This window comes from Bos grunniens, chromosome 12, assembly GCF_055505025.1.
Source record: "Bos grunniens cultivar Pamir isolate PY7600 chromosome 12, Bosgru_T2T1.0, whole genome shotgun sequence".
NCBI classification, from domain to species: Eukaryota; Metazoa; Chordata; class Mammalia; order Artiodactyla; family Bovidae; genus Bos; species Bos grunniens.
Window position 1 is genome coordinate 78,383,683 of NC_141176.1, and position 17,369 is coordinate 78,401,051.

Sequence of the window (17,369 nt, forward strand, 5' to 3'; positions counted from 1 at the left end):
AACTCTCCACCTCACTTCCCTGAGTCCAGCACGGTGCCAAGCCCTGAAGACTCTACGCTTGCAGTGTTTTATGATTCAGTTCCTCATTTTAAGATCCACAGCCAGCACCAGAGTGCCAGGTTACATCACCTTTTAAAAAACAAGTTAAAGAAAACTCTTTTCTTAAAAAAAAAAAAATCAGTGCAAATGAATTTGAAAAGTAAATACTAGCTATCCTCAGCACTCTGAAAAAACCATTTTCAAGATGACATTTTTACTTTCTAGACTTCTGTATGTGTCCTTAAAGACACAAGTTCACATATATAAACAAAATGGGATTAATATGAACATACTGTTGTGTGTTTTCATTTAGTATTTCATAAGAATATTTACTTTAACAGCTATTTACTTTAACAAAATATTACAGTATATGTGATCATTTAACAAACCCCCTACTGCTGGATATTTAGGCAATCTCCAATAATTTACTATTAGAGATAACTCTGTTAAATATCCTTGAAGCTAAATTTTCAGAGCTGTTAAGCTTTTAATCTACCCTCCAGAAATAGGATACCATTTTCCACTCCCACTTGATTCCCTGCACATTCACAAACCTGAGTGTTAAGAGTTTTGTTTTAATTGACATATGTTTGATTCCAAAAAGTGGAATCACTTTCCCAAGACATTTTTCTGGAGGCACAATAGTTCCAGGCTCCCTGCCTCCTGAATCTGCCCACAATGGTCCATGTGCTCTCAGTTCTCAAATTAAACTCCCAAAGGTCAGCTCTGTGCCCATCACTCCACCCCAGGATATCTCTTCTACAAAACCATCCCCACTGACCCACATGTCCACAAGTCAGCTTCCTTGGGGTCATTCAGTAGTTTTCAGGGTTGAGCATGAAAATGTGTGCTGCACACTGCTGCTGCTAAGTCGCTTCAGTCGTGTCCGAGTCTATGCGACCCCATAGACTGGACAATGCAGCCCACCAGGCTCCCCAGTCCCTGGGACTCTCCAGGCAAGAACACTGGAGTGGGTTGCCATTTCCTTCTCCAATATATGAAAGTGAAAAGTGAAAGTGAAGTCGCTTAGTTGTGTCCAACTCTTAGCGACACCATGGACTGCAGTGCACCAGGCTCATCCATCCATGGGATTTTCCAGGCAAGAGTACTGGAGTGGGGTCTGATTTTCCTGAATGCTCTACAGGTGCCTAGTTCTTCGCTCACTGGATCAGGGCATTATGCTTTTGCTTATGTTGACACCATCTCCTAAAGAACTTTCACATGCATTTCTACTGAATGTATTTCCACCTGCTGGAACCCTAACCACACATCACTAAGTCTGTCTCACATACCTAAATCCTTGGAAATTCTCTCCCTGTCCCCTCATGTGGGTTTGTCCCAACCCTAACAGATGTTATGTCATTTTTGTAAAAAAAAAAAAAGTTATATTTTTAAGAACCTCTATAAAAATTATGACCTCTTTCTAGTTTGCAAAGCTAATATATTCATTTTCTTGTTTCTTCAGATGAACCATACATGTTGACAGCAGAATCTGTGTTGGATTTGACTGTCTTTATTTGTATTACCTGTGATGTCCTGAGAAAAAGAAGCTTCCATTGGGAACTTAGATTTTTAACTCAGGCCAGAGAAATTTATGGAAAATCTATTATCATATTATTTAGTTATATGATAAACCAGACAGAGAAAGACACAACAGATGGACCATACAGCTATAGATACAACTTCAAATGGCTGACACCTCTTTTCTTATGGGACAGACAACTTTTGCAGTATAAGTGTTTATGGTCATTTTACACCCAATGAAGATGATGGCCATCTTTATGCAAGCAATTACTCTGATCCCCATGCTGGGTGCTTTACATGTCTTATCTTGTTAAGTCATAAAACAACCCTACAGGCTACATCCTATTGCTTCCATTTTGCAAAAGAAAAGATTGAGGCTTAGTTAGATGAATTAGTCTGCCTGAAATATCAGAGCCCATAAGTCACAGGATGGGACTCAAATCCACATCCTTGGGCTCTTCTCCATCTGCTGATGGCCTCCTTATCACCTGGATGGCCTGGCACCATATCATGTCTTTCTGTGCAGCCAGAACAGAGAAAATGGGGAGAAGTGTAGCTGCAGTTAAATGTAAAGGCCTAAGATAGAGGTCTTATGACCAGAGAGTTAAAGCATGATGTGGATACAGGCATGTACAAGGTGAGTGGGAGCAAAGAGTGTGTCTGGGGTCAGGTGGGCAGGCTGTCAGCAGAAAGAATTGGCATCCACAGCTGGGATGAGAGAGAAACCTGCACCATGTGCACCTGAGTGGGGCACATGGTGCCTGGGGAACAGACCAGACAGACCTCGTGCCCTGCTTGTGGCAGCAAGACTCATTTTTTATCCCATCAGGTGATGAAAGAACTGCATACACTGCTACACTCAGCTCTTTCTGACTCCAGGTCCAAGCAGGACTGAGCCTGTGGGAAATCCCTCCAGTCCCCGCAGTAGGCTGGTGTGGGAAAGTTGGAGGCAGGATGAAAACTGCCCGTGATGAAGACAGACTCCACTGAAAAGATGCAAATAAATGCAGTAGAATCACACAGAATTAGATTATATTGTAAAGGCCCAATTTATAGAATATAAAAGTAAGTAAATCTGTAGGGTTAGGTGGCACAGATCTTTCTAGAGCCTCCTGCTCAGTCACAACAGGGCTTTGGGTGATTCATGAACTCAGTTTCAAACTGTCAAAGGACATTTCTTGGAAATCATAGGCTATCAGTCATCAAAAACTGCCTTTGGGAGACAAAGGACTTTACTAGAAGGTCCTGTTTAAATGCAATGCTGAGAAAGTCAGTTGAATGGGCCTGAGACTCTGCATTTCTAAGAAGCTCCAGGAGATGCAGGTACTACTGACCCTGGCACCAGAGTCTAAATCACAAGGAATTAGGAAGCTGACAGGGGAAGGGGGACAAGCTGAGAATGAAGGGAGGGGTTTCTATGAAAATATTATGTTAAAAAGGAGAAAAAGTAAGAAACTAATATTTTTGCACATTATAGCAAGTTCTAGTAAGCATCTGCAAAAATGTATTATCCAAGTAATAGCTGTGAGCAAAAACAAACAAAAAAATAAATCTACCTCAAGAGGTGGAAAATGCTTTAATATGACCCAGGACTCTCTAAAATTATCAAATCAACCACAAAATCATGTAAATGAAAAATGCAGCCTGTGTTCAGAATCTAACCAGGAAGCCAAGGGTGCAATTTATCTCATGGTGATTTTTTTTTTTTTTGGCTATGCTGTGTTATGGTTGCTTTGTGCAGGCTGTTTCTGGTTGTGGCGAGTGGGAGCTACTCCTTGTTGCAGTACATGGGCTTCTCACTGAGGTGGTTTCTTTTGTTGCTGAGCACAAGCTTGAGTAGTTGTGGCATGTAGGCTCAGTAGTTGTGCCGCATGGACTTACTTGCTCTGCGGCATGTGGAATCTTCTCAGACTAGGGATTGAACCAGTGTCCCCTGCATTGGCAGGTGAATTCTTATCCACTGCACCACCAGGGAAGTCCTGGCTCTTTATTTTCACTTTCAATTTCTTCCATGAATTAAAATCCTGCATAATGCCTACTACAATTTCTTATTTACTGTAACTTCTTCAGGAATCGTGACAGCAGAGGAAATGAGGGAAAGAGAATAAAGCCCCACTTCTGCTGGGCTGGCTCACTCCTATGCCTCCTCCCCCACCCACAATAGATTCTCTCAGTCAAATCCAATACCAAAGGGGTGTCCTGGAGTGACAAGGGCAGCGACAAGTGAGCAGGAGAGGAAACCTCTGATGTACACAAGTGGAATGAAATGGCTTCATGAACATGCTGCCCACGGATCATCTCCCAACACAAAAATGAAGCTAATGGCGATACTGCATCAAGTTGCTACCATTATTAAATCAGTCTCCAGATTTAATTTGTCCTGAAACATTTTAGATTCTCAATAATCCTATGATTTGTAGGTTCTAAGAAGGAAGAATAAGAATCTGTTATGTTCCTAAGTTGTACTACAGAGTTTCTTAGATAATTCATATTCTATGCCTTTGGAGAAAATTTAAGACAAGTGCAAGTTAACAGAATTACATTTACAATGGAAAATCTGACAGACACATTGTCTGAGAGTAAACAAACATTGCCTTCAGTGCTCTAGGCGACAGGATTATATCAAGAGTTGTGGTTAATGTTTTCCTGACATACCAGTTCACCTTCTTCCTGACCTACAATGGAACTGGAAATAATTAACCAGCTTTTCCCCTGTGACATGGGGTCGCTAAGATTCGGACACAACTGAACGACTTCATTTCCACTTTTCACTTTCATGCATTGGAGAAGGAAATGGCAACACACTCCAGTGTTCTTGCATGGAGAATCCCAGGGACGGGGAAGCCCGTTGGGCTGCCATCTATGGGGTTGCACAGAGTCGGACATGACTGAAGCCACTTAGCAGCTTAGCAGCAGCCCTGTGACTAACTGAAGTTGCTCCCTGGGTAGCATTTGGGGATTAAGTTGAATATTTATTTTTTTCATTTTCATGTTTCAAAGGTATCATTCACTAACTTACAGCTACAGTCCACTAGATGGGTCTGTGGTAGTGAGAGTTTTAAAGAGTAGTTCTTTCAGTTATTCAGAGTTGTCTTGTGTATATATGTGTGTTTGTTACTGGCTGCTCACACCTGTGTGCTACTCACTCTTGCAACCTGCAGTCCCTAAGCACCCTCTCTGTGCCCTGCAGAATGCCACTTTCTGGGGAACAAAGATGAAAAAAAGATGCTCTCTGATTTTAAAAAGCCTCAAGGTACTTACTGTGAAATACAGACTCCAAATTATAAAGCATGCTATAGGTGCTATCTTTTAATAGTGATATCACATATCTTTTTATACGAATAGTAAAATTCACATAACATAAAATTTAACTACTTAACCATTTTTAAGTGGACAGTTTGGTGTTCAGTATATTCACATTGTTATGCAACCAAGCTTGAGAATTTTTTTTTTTGCCTGCTAAAACTGAAATTCTATACCCATTAAACAAACAACTCCCGATTCCCCACCCCCCAGTCCCTGGAGACCACCATCCTACTTCCTGTCTTCCTGAATTTGACTACTTAGGAATCTCACATAAGTGGAATCAGAGTATTCATTCCCTTTTTATCTGGCTTATATTATTTGGCAAAATATCATAAAGATTTATCCATAGGTCAGAATTTTCTTCCTTTTTAAAACTGAATAATATTTCATTGTAAGGATTTAATTCCTTCCGATTTTTGGCTACTGTGAAAACAGGTGTACCATAATTTCTACCTTAAAAGAAAATACAAGACACTAAGGAAGAATTGAGGGTCTCAAAGATGCGTTAGGTCAACTCAGAAAATGAGGAGACATTCACCAGCCAGATGATGGAGGGAACAGGTCTCTGAGGTGGAGGGGCAGCATACACACTGAAATCTGGAGGGCGTGGTGCTTTGGGAGAACCTACACGCGACCCGATTGCAGGGGTGTGCGTAAGTCAGGAGACATATTGGCTTCAGAGGGAGATGGGGAAGAGCTTCCTACCACCTTGCCTGCTCTGGTTTAGTCTCTCCTTGAAGACTCTGTCCTGGGCCCAGCTGAGAGCCTCAAGCTGAATGTGAAAGGAGCATCACCAGCAGACATGGACACTGGCAGATCCAGGTCACAAGCCTCTCTGCCATCTCCCATGTGGATCTTCCCTGCTCTCTTCAATTTGCTTTTGACTTTGAGCAAGTCTCCAGGCTCTGCCTCCATCTGACGCCCTGGTTCCTCACCCCTGACTGGGTCATGATTCAAGCTCTTCTCTAGTGGCTACAAACTCACCCGAAAGCCCCTACTGGAGTGGACTTCAGGCTATGGTCAGGTTCAAGCAGTAGCTCAACCCAGGCCAGTAAGGATCAGATTTGTGCTAAAGAAAGAAGCAGTCTGTGGGGAGAGGACAGAGAGCAGCTCAGTGTGGGTGAGTAGAGGACAAGTTCATGGCAAAAACCCAGGGACAGAAGAGCAGACTGCAACCAGAGGGCACCGAGAAAGGAAAAGATTTCAGAAACACAAAGAAGAAAAGAACTTTGCTGGTGGTCCAGTGGCTAAGAACCTGTGCTCCCAATGCAAGGGGCCTGGGTTCGATTCCTGATCAGAGAACTATTAATAGATCCCACAAGCTGCAACTAAGACTTCTCATGCCACAATGAAGATGGAAGATCCTGTGTGCCACAACTAAGAACAGCACAACCAAATAAATAAATAAAAATATATTTAAAAAATAAAAGATGGAAAAGAATGAAATATTGGAGAGTTATGAACAGGGAGCCAGGGCAGACTACCCAGACTTTGTATGAATAATTAGGTGTCACATACAGTGTCCTGGGTCAGATTAAGATCGAGCTCTGGAGCCCAGGGCCCATTAACCACCATGAAGGAGCTCATGACACAGGGAAAAAATGCTGGTATCCCCATTCCATGGTTAGTTTCCAAAAAAGATTCAGGGACAGTGTCACTGATCTAATCTGCATCCATTAGGAAAAGAGTCCCCCTGTACACGGACAAGGAAGCCAAGAGCAGATATGGTGCTAAACCTTTAGCTGGATTTTAAAGAGGCAAATGGCTTAAACAAACCTTTTGTCCTGGGTCAATGGACATTTCCAGGTCCTTGAATACCACAGGCCCGTCCGAGCTATATCCAAAGTTCATATTAATGTAAATCTCTCCATTCTGGGGCCAGGATGGAGGTGGACGATACTTAGGTTTCCAGGGCAATTCTTTCCCAAGGGCTGTATATTCAATCCCTCTTTCTACTGAAATAACCTGAAACACATATGACATCACATGAGTTAGTGTCAGATGGTCTTATTCATGGGTGTTCAGAGATTGTAAATGAAACCTTCTGCTTTTCTATGGTTCAAACATCCCAGGTCTCAGCATCCACAAAGGACAGAAGTAGGAGTCTGATGAGGTCTTGGATGATTTGCAAACTTGTTCATCATCCTCAACACTTTTACTTATGACTATTCCCTTCAACTTTATATTAAAACTAAAAGAATTAGAGAACTGAATGGTAAAATTTTATTGACCCACCTTTCACATCTGAATAAAAAGCAACAGAATTTTTTCAAAGAAAAGAACACTTATGGACACCAATCAGTATGTGTGGCTACAGAAGGGCCACATGTTACAGATGAGCAGAATTGGATGGTCATCAAGCCTCATTTTAACAATTAGTCCCTGTCTACTCTGTTAGAAGGCTGACATGGAAAGACTTTGTTTTTCTCCCTTTAGGAGAAGATACAAATATTCAAAAGTGTATAATGTACATACTAAGACCTCCTAAACAACTGTAACTCCACACCTTTGAGAGAACATTCTGAGAGAGAACCTATCCTACCAGGAAGAAAGGCTGCCAGCAAATTCAGGTGTTCAACACATACAAGAATAAATGCTAAAATGCGGGGAGGGGTGGAGAAACATATTAATTAAATAAACCTCAAAATACTGGATTCTTTTCTTTTACCAAAAATGAGGAATTACCCATTAAGAAACAAGCTGCTAAGTTAACAAACAATTAGCCTATATTCTCTCCAGAATTTCAGAACCTTTCTCCTATGAGACATTTATTGTTTTTGAAGCCAGTTTGTGATGAATATAAAACTTTATGACATGGTATACATACGTCTGAGAAAAGATGTATATATTTTATTTCACATTAACTTTAAGCAGATGGAGGAGAATACAAAAAAAAAAAAAAAACTTTGTTAACTATGATGCAAAAATAATAGTTTTACTATTTTACATAAGAATTGCTTTTATGCCATTTAATAGCAAGGAGACTTGAAAAGGCTAAGAACAGAAAGATAAACATCACCATGTTCTCAGCTTCAGCACTTTGCCTGATGCACCACTGGAACATCCCCGTGAGTGTGAGAGTGAGAGACAGGACCAGGCCAACCTGCCCGGGAGTCAAAACTAAAATGAAGAAGAAGAGGAATAAGGTGAGCCTACTTCTCAATCCCTCATGCAGCTCCTTCTGTCACTTTACAAAGAAGACTCTTTTATTTTTATGATTTTTATTGGAGTATAGTTGATTTATAAAGTTGTGTTAGCTTCAGGTACATAGTAAAGTGAATTAGCCAGACACATATACATATAATCTATTCTTTTAAAAGTTATTTTCCATGGGGAGCATATATATACCTGTGATGGATTCATTTTGATATTTGGCAAAACTAATACAATTATGTAAAGTTTAAAAATAAAATAAAATTTAAAAAAACAAACAAACAAACAAAAAGTTATTTTCCCATATATGTCATTACAGAGTATTAATTAGAGTTCCCTGTGCTGTAGATCCTTTTTAGTTACCTATTTTATATAGTAACCTATTTTATATAGTAGTGAGAGGACTACTTTATAATATTTGAATCTTTTACATGTAATGATAGTATTACTCATAATATTACTTCTGTTGATTGAGACTGTAAAATAGTTAAAAAAAAAAAAAAAGGCAAGAAAAACCCACTATGAGGGAATTCCCGGGTGGTCCAATAGCTAAGACTCCACACTTCCAATTCAGATGGCCTGGGTTCAATCCCTAGTCAGGAAACTAGATTCCACATTCCACAACTAAGACTTCACATGCTGCAATTAAAGTCCTGCCTGTCTCACCTGAGACTGAAGATCCCCTGTGCTCCAACTAAGACCCAGTGCAGCCAAATGAATAAACAATTTTTTAAAATATTATGAATTTAGAAAGAATTAAGAAAGTTGTTGCTGCTGTTCAGTCACTAAGTCATGTCTTACTCTTTGTGACACCATGGACTGCAGCACACCAGGCTTTCCTGTCCTTCATTATCTTCCAGAGTTTGTTCAAACTCATGTCCATCAAGTTGGTGATGCTATCTAATCATCTCATCCTCTGCTGTCCTCTTCTCCTTTTACCTTCAATCTTTCCCAACATCAGGGTCTTTTCCAATGAGTAAGCATTTTGTATCAGGTGGCCAAAGTATCTGAGCTTCAGCATCAGTCCATTCAATCAATATTCAGGGTTGATTTCCTTTAGGATTGACTGGTTTGATCTCCTTACAGCCCAAAGGACTCTCAAGAGTCTCCTCTAGCATCACAATTTAAAAGCATCAATTCTTCAGGCTTCAGCCTTCTTAAGGGCTTTCCTTGTGGCTCAGCTGGTAAAGAATCTGCCTGCAATGCGGGAGACCTGGGTTTGATCCCTGGGTTGGGAAGATCCCCTGGAGAAGAGAATGGCTGCCCACTCCAGTATTCTGGCCTGGAGAATTCCATGGACTGTATAGCCAAGAGTCAGACACGACTAAGCGACTTTCACTTCACAGCCTTCTTAATGGCCCAACTCTTATGTCTGTACAAGACTACTGGAAAAACCATAGCTCTGACTATATGGACTTCTGTTGGCAACATGATGTATCTGCTTTCCAATATTCTGTCTAGGTTTGTCATAGCTTTCCTTCCAAGATACAAAAATCTTTTAATTTCATGGCTGTGGTCACTGTTCAAAGTGATTTTGGAACCCAAGAAAATAAAATCTGTCACTGCTTCCACTTTTTCCCCCATATATATGCCATGAAGTGATAGAACAGGATGCCATGATCATTGTATTTTGAATGTTGAGTTTTAAGCCAGATTTTTCACTCTCCTCTTTCATCCTCATCAAGAGATTCTTTAGTTCCTCTTGACTTTCTGCCATTAGAGTGATATCTATATATCTGAGGTTGTTGATATTTCCCCTAGCAATCTTGATTCTAGCTTGTGAGTCATCCAGCCTGGCATTTTGCATGATGTACTCTGCATATAAATCAAATAAACAGTGACAATATACAGCCTTTTCATACTCCTTTCCCAATTTTGAACCAGTCTACTGTTCCACATCCAGTCCTAACTGCTTCTTCTTGACCTGAATACAGGTTTCTCAGGAGACAAGTAAGGTGGTCTGGTATTCCTGTCTCTTATACAATTTTCCACAGATTGTTGTGATCCACACAGTCAAAGCCTTTCACATAGTCAATGAAGCAGATGCTTTTCTAGAATTCCCTTGCTTTATGATCCTATGAATGTTGGCAATTTGATCTCCATTTCCTCTGCCTTTTTAAACCCAGCGTGTATATCTGGAAGTTCCTAATTCACATACTGTTGAAGGATTTTGAGCACAACCTTACTAGCATGCAAAATGAGGGCAATTGTATGGTACTTTGAACATTCCTTGGAATTGCCCTTCTTTGGGATTGGAATGAAAACTGACCTTTTCCAGGCCTTTGGCCACTGATGAGTTTTCCAAATTTGCTGACATATTGAGTGTAGCACTTCAACAACATCTCCTTTTAGGATTTTAAATAGCTCAGCTGGAATTTCTATTACCTTCACTAGCTTTGTTCATAGTAATGCTTTGTAGTTAAGTATCATTTGACTTCACACCCCAGGATGTCTGGCTCTAGGTGAGTGACCACATCATCATGGTTATCCAGGTCTTTAAGATCTTTTTTGTACAGTTCTTCTGTGTATTCTTGCCATCTCTTCTGCTTATCTTAGGTCCTTATCATTTCTGTCCTTTATCATATTCCCACCTGGATTGAGATACACTTGACAATATTATATAGGTGAGGATCATGTCATTATTCAGATTTTTGTCCCTATGCTTTCAATTATCATTATGTAATTTCACTTTCTACATCCAATGTAGCTACAGTTGAAACCACAAAAACAAAGCAACAGATTCTATGAGCCAGTGCTTTTAAGTCTAAAATATGACTCTCACTTTTCCATTATTAATGACTATGATTCAGTGTTATTACTATGGAGTAGTTAGGGACAGTGAAGTCATGCCACATTCCAACAGCTGCTCATCTGGTACCCACACAGCAGTGAGGATATTGTTTTTGTAACAGACAATATTTCTCACCCCAGTACACCAGACCCCTACAACCAAGAGATCCAAGTAGACCTAAAGTTAAAACCTAAAACCTAAGCTGTACAAAAAGCTTAATAGTAAACTTGATTCTCTCCTCCCAACTGCAGGACACTACCTGAAATGTTCAGAAGGTCAATTTGCTACACTTGTATAGACTTCAACCCGTTCAAGAAAAATAAAAAGATAAAAGATCTCAACAAAGACCTACTATAAATAAATAAAGAAACAAACTACTCAAAGCAATCTACAGATTTAATGCAATCCCTATTAAATTACCAATGGCATTTTTCACATAATTAGAACAAAATATTTTACATTTTGTATGAAAACACAAAATACCTGAATAGCCAACACAGTTTTGAGAAAAACAAAGAAGAAAAATGAAGCTGGGAGGAATCAGGCTCCCAGTCTTTAGACTATACTACACATATACAGTAATATACTATACTACACAGCTACAATAATTGAAACAGTATGCTACTGGGACCAAAATCAGAAATATAGATCAATAGAACAGGACAGAAAGTTCAGAGATAAACCCACACACCTATGGTCACTTATGGCAAAGGAAGTGACCTTCCTTTGGAAAGGAAGGAAAAAAGACAGTCTCTTCAATAAGTGTTGCTGGGAAAACTGGACAGCTACTAGTAAATGAATAAAATTAGAATATTTCCTAACACCATACACAAAAATAAATTCAAAATAGATTAGAGACATAAATATAAGAACAGACACTACAAAACTCTTAGATGAAAACAGAGAGAATTCTCTCTGACATAAATTGCAGTAAGCTCTTTATTGACCCACCACTTAGGGTAATGAAAATAAAATAAAACATAAAAATTTGGGACCTAATAAAGCTTAAAAGCTTTTGCATAGCAAAGAAAACCATAAAAATACCAAAAAGACAACCTGCAGAATGGGAGGAAAGACCCTGATGCTGGGAGGGATTGGGGGCAGGAGGAGAAGGGGACAACAGAGGATGAGATGGTTGGATGGCATCACTGACTCAATGGACATGAATTTGAGTAAACTCTGGGTGATGATGGACAGGGAGAGTAAATGCTGGGTGATGGACAGGGAGGCCTGGCATGCTGCAATTCATGGGGTTGCAAAGAGTCAGACATGACTAAGTGACTGAACTGAACAGAACTAAAGAATACGAACAGTTCATGTAGTTCAATATCAAAAGTAAATAAATAAATAAACAAACCAATTTTAAAAATGGGCAGAAGATCAAGACGGTCTCCAAAGAAGAAATACAGATGACCAAAAAGCACATGAAAGATTATCAAATCTCTATTTATTAGATAAATGCACAACAAAACTACAGTAAGATTTTACCTTACACCAGTCAGTATGACCATCATCAAAAAGTCTACAAACAATAAATACTGGAGAGGATATGGAGAAAAGGGAAACTTCTGACACTGTTGGTGGGAATGTAATCTGGTAGAGCCACTATGGAGAACAACATGGAGGTTCATTTAAAAACCCAAAAATAGAGCTACCATATGATCCAGCAATCCCACTCCTAGGCATATATCCAGAGAAAACCATAATTCCAAAAGATACATGCATCCTAATGTTCACTGCAGCACAATTTACAATAGCCAGGGCATGGAAGAAACCTCAATGTCTATCAACAAGCAATGCATATAGAAGATGTGGTGCCATACATACAATGGACTATTACACAGCCATTAAAAAGGATGAAATAATGCCATTTGCGGCAACATGGCTGGACCTAGAGATTTTAGTACTGAGTGAAGTAAGTCAGACAGAGAAAGATAGAGTATGATGTCACTTATATATGGAATCTAACAAAAGGCTGCAAATGAACTATCTACAAAACAGAAGTAGAGTTACAGGTGTAGAAAATAAACTTATGGTTACCAGGGGATAAAGGAGGGGAGGGATAAATTGGAAGACTGGGATTGACACATGGATACTACTATATATAAAATAGTAAAATAGATAACAAATAAGAAACTACTGTAAAGTACAGAGAACTCTTTAATGACATATGTGGGGAAAGAATATAAAAAAGAGCGGCTATATTTTATGTATAGCAGATTCACTTTGCAGTACATCTGAAACCAAGACAACAGTGGAAATCAACTATACTCCAATAAAACTTAAAAATAAATGAATGGACCAAATGAGCCAAAGCAGGGGCCCAAAGCACCACAGGTCTCCTGGAGTAGGCACATTCATAACTGGTCTTTGCTCCTAAAGATTCTGAAAGCCAAAAACAGAAATTCTTTTCTAAAGGACAAATTATTTAAGTATTTATTAAGATGCAAATTAATATAAAATGATACATGCACCCCAATGTTCATGGGTACGGAAAAAGAATCTTTAAAAAACTGGAGGTACGTATAATAGATTCACTTGGCTATACACCTGAAGCAAACACATTGTAAATCAGCCATACGCTGATCAAAAAAAAATTTTTTTAAGATGTCTCAACAAGGACCTGCTGTAAATAAATAAATAAATGGGAAAAAATAAAAGTTCTCATCAAGACACAAATGACTTCACATGGACCAAACTGAGGAGTCATATGCAGCAAACACTTTAATAAAATTCATTAGAACCAAAGAGTACATATTAGACAAGATGGCAAGAGTTTAATAACTATAAACAAAGCTGTAAACTGTAAACAAACCACAAATATCCACATCTGTACTTACTTTCTGCCAGAGTCAGGGCCCCAAAGGCAACAATAGTGACAAAGATGGCACAGATGACATCTAGATTCACAGCGAGCCATCGGGACGTTGTCAAAAGCAGGAACCAAGCCTCTGCATTTGTGAATCGTTAAGCATAATACATGAACAGAAAAAACATGTTAGCTGCTTCTCATGAGGGAGAGAATTTTCTCAGTTGAGTTACGGAAGATTTTACACAAGGTAGGACAGCAGAGTCACATACCCAAGAAACCTGAAGATTCCAGAAAACTAGGTTCCAACACAAGACAACTTACTGGACACAGAGGATCAGTCCAGGAAGCAAGGATTGAAAACTTCAACCCACAGGTTATTGACAGAAATATGATCATAAGAGAGAAGATAGTAAATCATCTCATTGGTGTGTTTCCTGCAGTGAAGGGCCTCAATGTGAAGATCATCCTCTCACAGGGTCAAATGTTCCCAGCTCTCTGACAGCAGAGAGCACAGCTCACAATGTTTCCAGCACTTTCTGCCCTCACTACAGGGCACTGTGGTGTTTATTCTTAGGGGCCAGTGTCTACATTACCATCAACTAATAGGATCTGCATGTGACTTTCAAAATGCCATTTTATCTTTAAAATACAATAATGATTGGAAAGTTTGGCCAGGATTTTATAGACTTAGAGAAAATTCTGAATTTTTTACCTGGGGCGGGGGGTGTGGGGTAGGAACTTCACTGATACAAAGTATAATCAAGCGGGTAGCAAATCAGGAAATTATTTTCCTCAATCACATCCGCTACCCTCCATGCTCTGAAAAGAGTCAGCAAACCACAGCCTGCAGGGCTAAAACAGCCACTGCCTGATTCTGAAAATAAAGTTTTACTGGAACACAGCTGCAGCCATTCGCTGATGTATTATCTTTGCCTGTCTTTGTGCTACAACAGCAAAGGTGAGTAGTTGCAACAGAGATGGTACAGCATACAAAGCCTGCAGTATTTTCTATCTGGTCCTTTGGAAGAAAGAAAAGCTTGCTGACTCCTGCTCTAAAAAGACAGAAAGCCACAGGGCACAGGGATGGAAGGACAATGCAAGCCAGGCAGGGAAGAAAAGCAAGGGTGTGACATGGGAAGAGGGGAACACAGAGGGATTGCTGAGAGGAAGGGGTAGGGGAGGCAGGTGTGCAGAGGGGGATGAGGGGTGGCACAGAGAGAGGTTCTGGCCAGCAAGACCACCTGAGAGGGAGGTCAGGCCTCAGAAGGCAGCACATCCCATCCTTTGAAATCATCTTCAGAAGTTTACAGACCTGAATGCAAGTCCTGGTGTGAGTCGAACACTTTCTGAAACTTCTGTTCAGCTTTGCATGCCCGGATGGTCCAGAGTCCCCGCAGAGAAGATGTTAAGTGGGAAAATACCAGGCTCCGTGCTGGGGAAGCAGAGACAGACAAATAACAAAGTTGGGGAGGCTGGATGCAAGGAAACCAACTGCCTCCAGTGCTCTGTGGCCACACATCCTGCCAAAGGGAATCTTCCACATGATCCTCAAACTTCTGCTCACATCACACTTCACTTTAGCAACCTGGGAATGAAAGATTCTCTTTGAAACTGCTGCTGCTGCTGCTAAGTTGCATCAGTTGTGTCTGACTCTGTGTGACCCCATAGACGGCAGCCCACCAGGCTCCTCCGTCCCTGGGATTCTCCAGGCAAGAGTACTGGAGTGGGTTGCCATTGCCTTCTTCAGAAACTATCTTTGATCAAATTCAAATCACAGCTAGATTTAGGTAAAGAAATTCTTTTATTGGTTCTTTTATCAAGGTCTTCTCAAACACGCCTCCCTCCAAATTTTTCTGGCATCTCAACAGGTGGAAATTGTTGACAAAGTTTTAAAAATACATTGAAGTATAGTTGATCTACAATAATGTATTAGTTTCAGGTATATAGCATAGTCATTCAGTTATTTTTTCTGATTATATTCTATTACAGGTTATTACAAGATACTGAATAAAATTCCCTGTGCTTTACAGTAAATCCTTGTTGTTATCTGACACTATTAATAGCAGTGTGTCTATTAATCCCATTCTTCTAGCTTGTTCCTCCCTCTCTCACAGTCCCCCTTGGTAACTGTAAGTTTGTTTTCAATGTCTCTATTTCTATTTTGCATACAGATTCATTTGTATTATTTTTAGATTCCATATGTAAGTGATATCATATTTATCTTTCTCTGACTTACTTTACTAAGGATATTATTCTCTAAATCCATTCATGTGGCTGTAAATGGCAATATTTCATTCTTTTTCATGGATGAGTAATTATCATTCACTAATTTTTGAATCAGTAGCATTTTAAAATTTAATTCCTCATTAGAGTCCTCACCACACTGAAGCTTGATGAGCTACCTGTGTTTTGTCTCCATGTTAGATGAGCAGCCTAAGGTCTGGGATAGAATCAGTACACCCGACCCTGCACCAGAGCCAGACCCAGGACAGGGTGAGACAAGTAAGGGGAATGGACAGTCTGCCGCCTCCCCTGTCCTGGACCTCCCCCTGCACCTGCGCCAGGAGCCTCTGTACGGGTCACGGAACACCCGGCACTGCCCCTCCCTTGTGCCCTCAGGACCCAGCAGATGAGGGGCCTTTGAATGTTCTTGACTTCCGCCCCGGGAACCTGATGGATGTTTTTATATCTGCCTGCTGGATACCTTTCCTGGTGTTTGGAGGTCATAGTGGCATGGGACATGCACATCACCCTTTTAGAACATGACAGTGGCCTTAGTGTCCATTCTCTTTTGAGTGACTTCGTGTGGGTTTGGGGTCAGGTGTCACATGACTGCCCATTCGTTTCCTGCCATCTTCTCTAAGAGCACACTGACCACGAGCTCCAGGGTCAGGCTCTTGCCTGTCAGGGAACAGCTGGGCTGCAGGCTACCAGGCAGGGATGACCCCTTATGGTTCTCATTCCCCACCATGAACGAGGCTATAACTTGCTACTGTCAGGGTAATAGTGAGTCTGTGAGCCATGTCTGGGATGAGTGATAACTTGTTCTGTATTAGCAGGAAATACTGACATCACTTTGTTACCTGTACATCTCCTAGAGAAGCCCTGTTAGTACAATGAGGTTGTTCATGGGAAGTTAGTAATGCATCTTATAGGAGGCTACAGAGATTTTATAAAACGATGGGGGAAAGGATCAAGTGTAAAACTCTAAACTGTTTTCAGGTCCTCACTTCTTAGTCCAGTATCTGAATGCCTGTTCAGTCAGTACCAACATGCACCTGGGCACTGCACATTTGGAGGGGTTAAGGTACAAACAGGTAAAGACACAGAACCTCCTCTTGTGTTTAGTGTCCCCAGTTCTATAAGGAAGGAAGAAGGAAGCTTCCTCCTGTGAGACACTGGTGCTAAGAGAGGGTAGGAAGCCCTGAACTAGGGGGAAGACAGCCTGGGCTGGGGGCCAGGTGACCATCCACTCAGCCCTGGGGCTCATCAGACCAGGAGCCTTAACTGTTAGGGACCCTCAGCTGTAATATTGCTTTAAGGAAAAATCCTTCTCTGAACTATGACATGATCTAACATTTCCCCTTTGTACTTTGTTTAGGCAAAGAGATGAAAGTGATTCAGTGGTGCTTTTGATCATCCAGTTGTGTACCTGTGTTCTCATTCCAGCATCCGCACTGCTCTTTCTCTTCACTCTACTGAGTAATTTTTTAGCTTTCTATAACTTTACACTTATAAGAGCAA

At 40.5% G+C, this 17,369-nt stretch overlaps 1 protein-coding gene across 1 annotated transcript in view; it reads right to left on the reverse strand.

Annotated features, from left to right (window-relative positions):
* LOC147361950 (ATP-binding cassette sub-family C member 4-like) overlaps window positions 1–17,369 on the reverse strand; it is a 177,833-nt gene that overhangs the window by 52,751 nt on the left and 107,713 nt on the right. Inside the window, 4 exon segments of the mRNA XM_086330256.1 lie at window positions 6,646–6,834; window positions 7,889–7,989; window positions 13,654–13,764; window positions 14,938–15,057. Coding sequence (XP_086186382.1) covers window positions 6,646–6,834; window positions 7,889–7,989; window positions 13,654–13,764; window positions 14,938–15,057 — 521 coding nt within the window.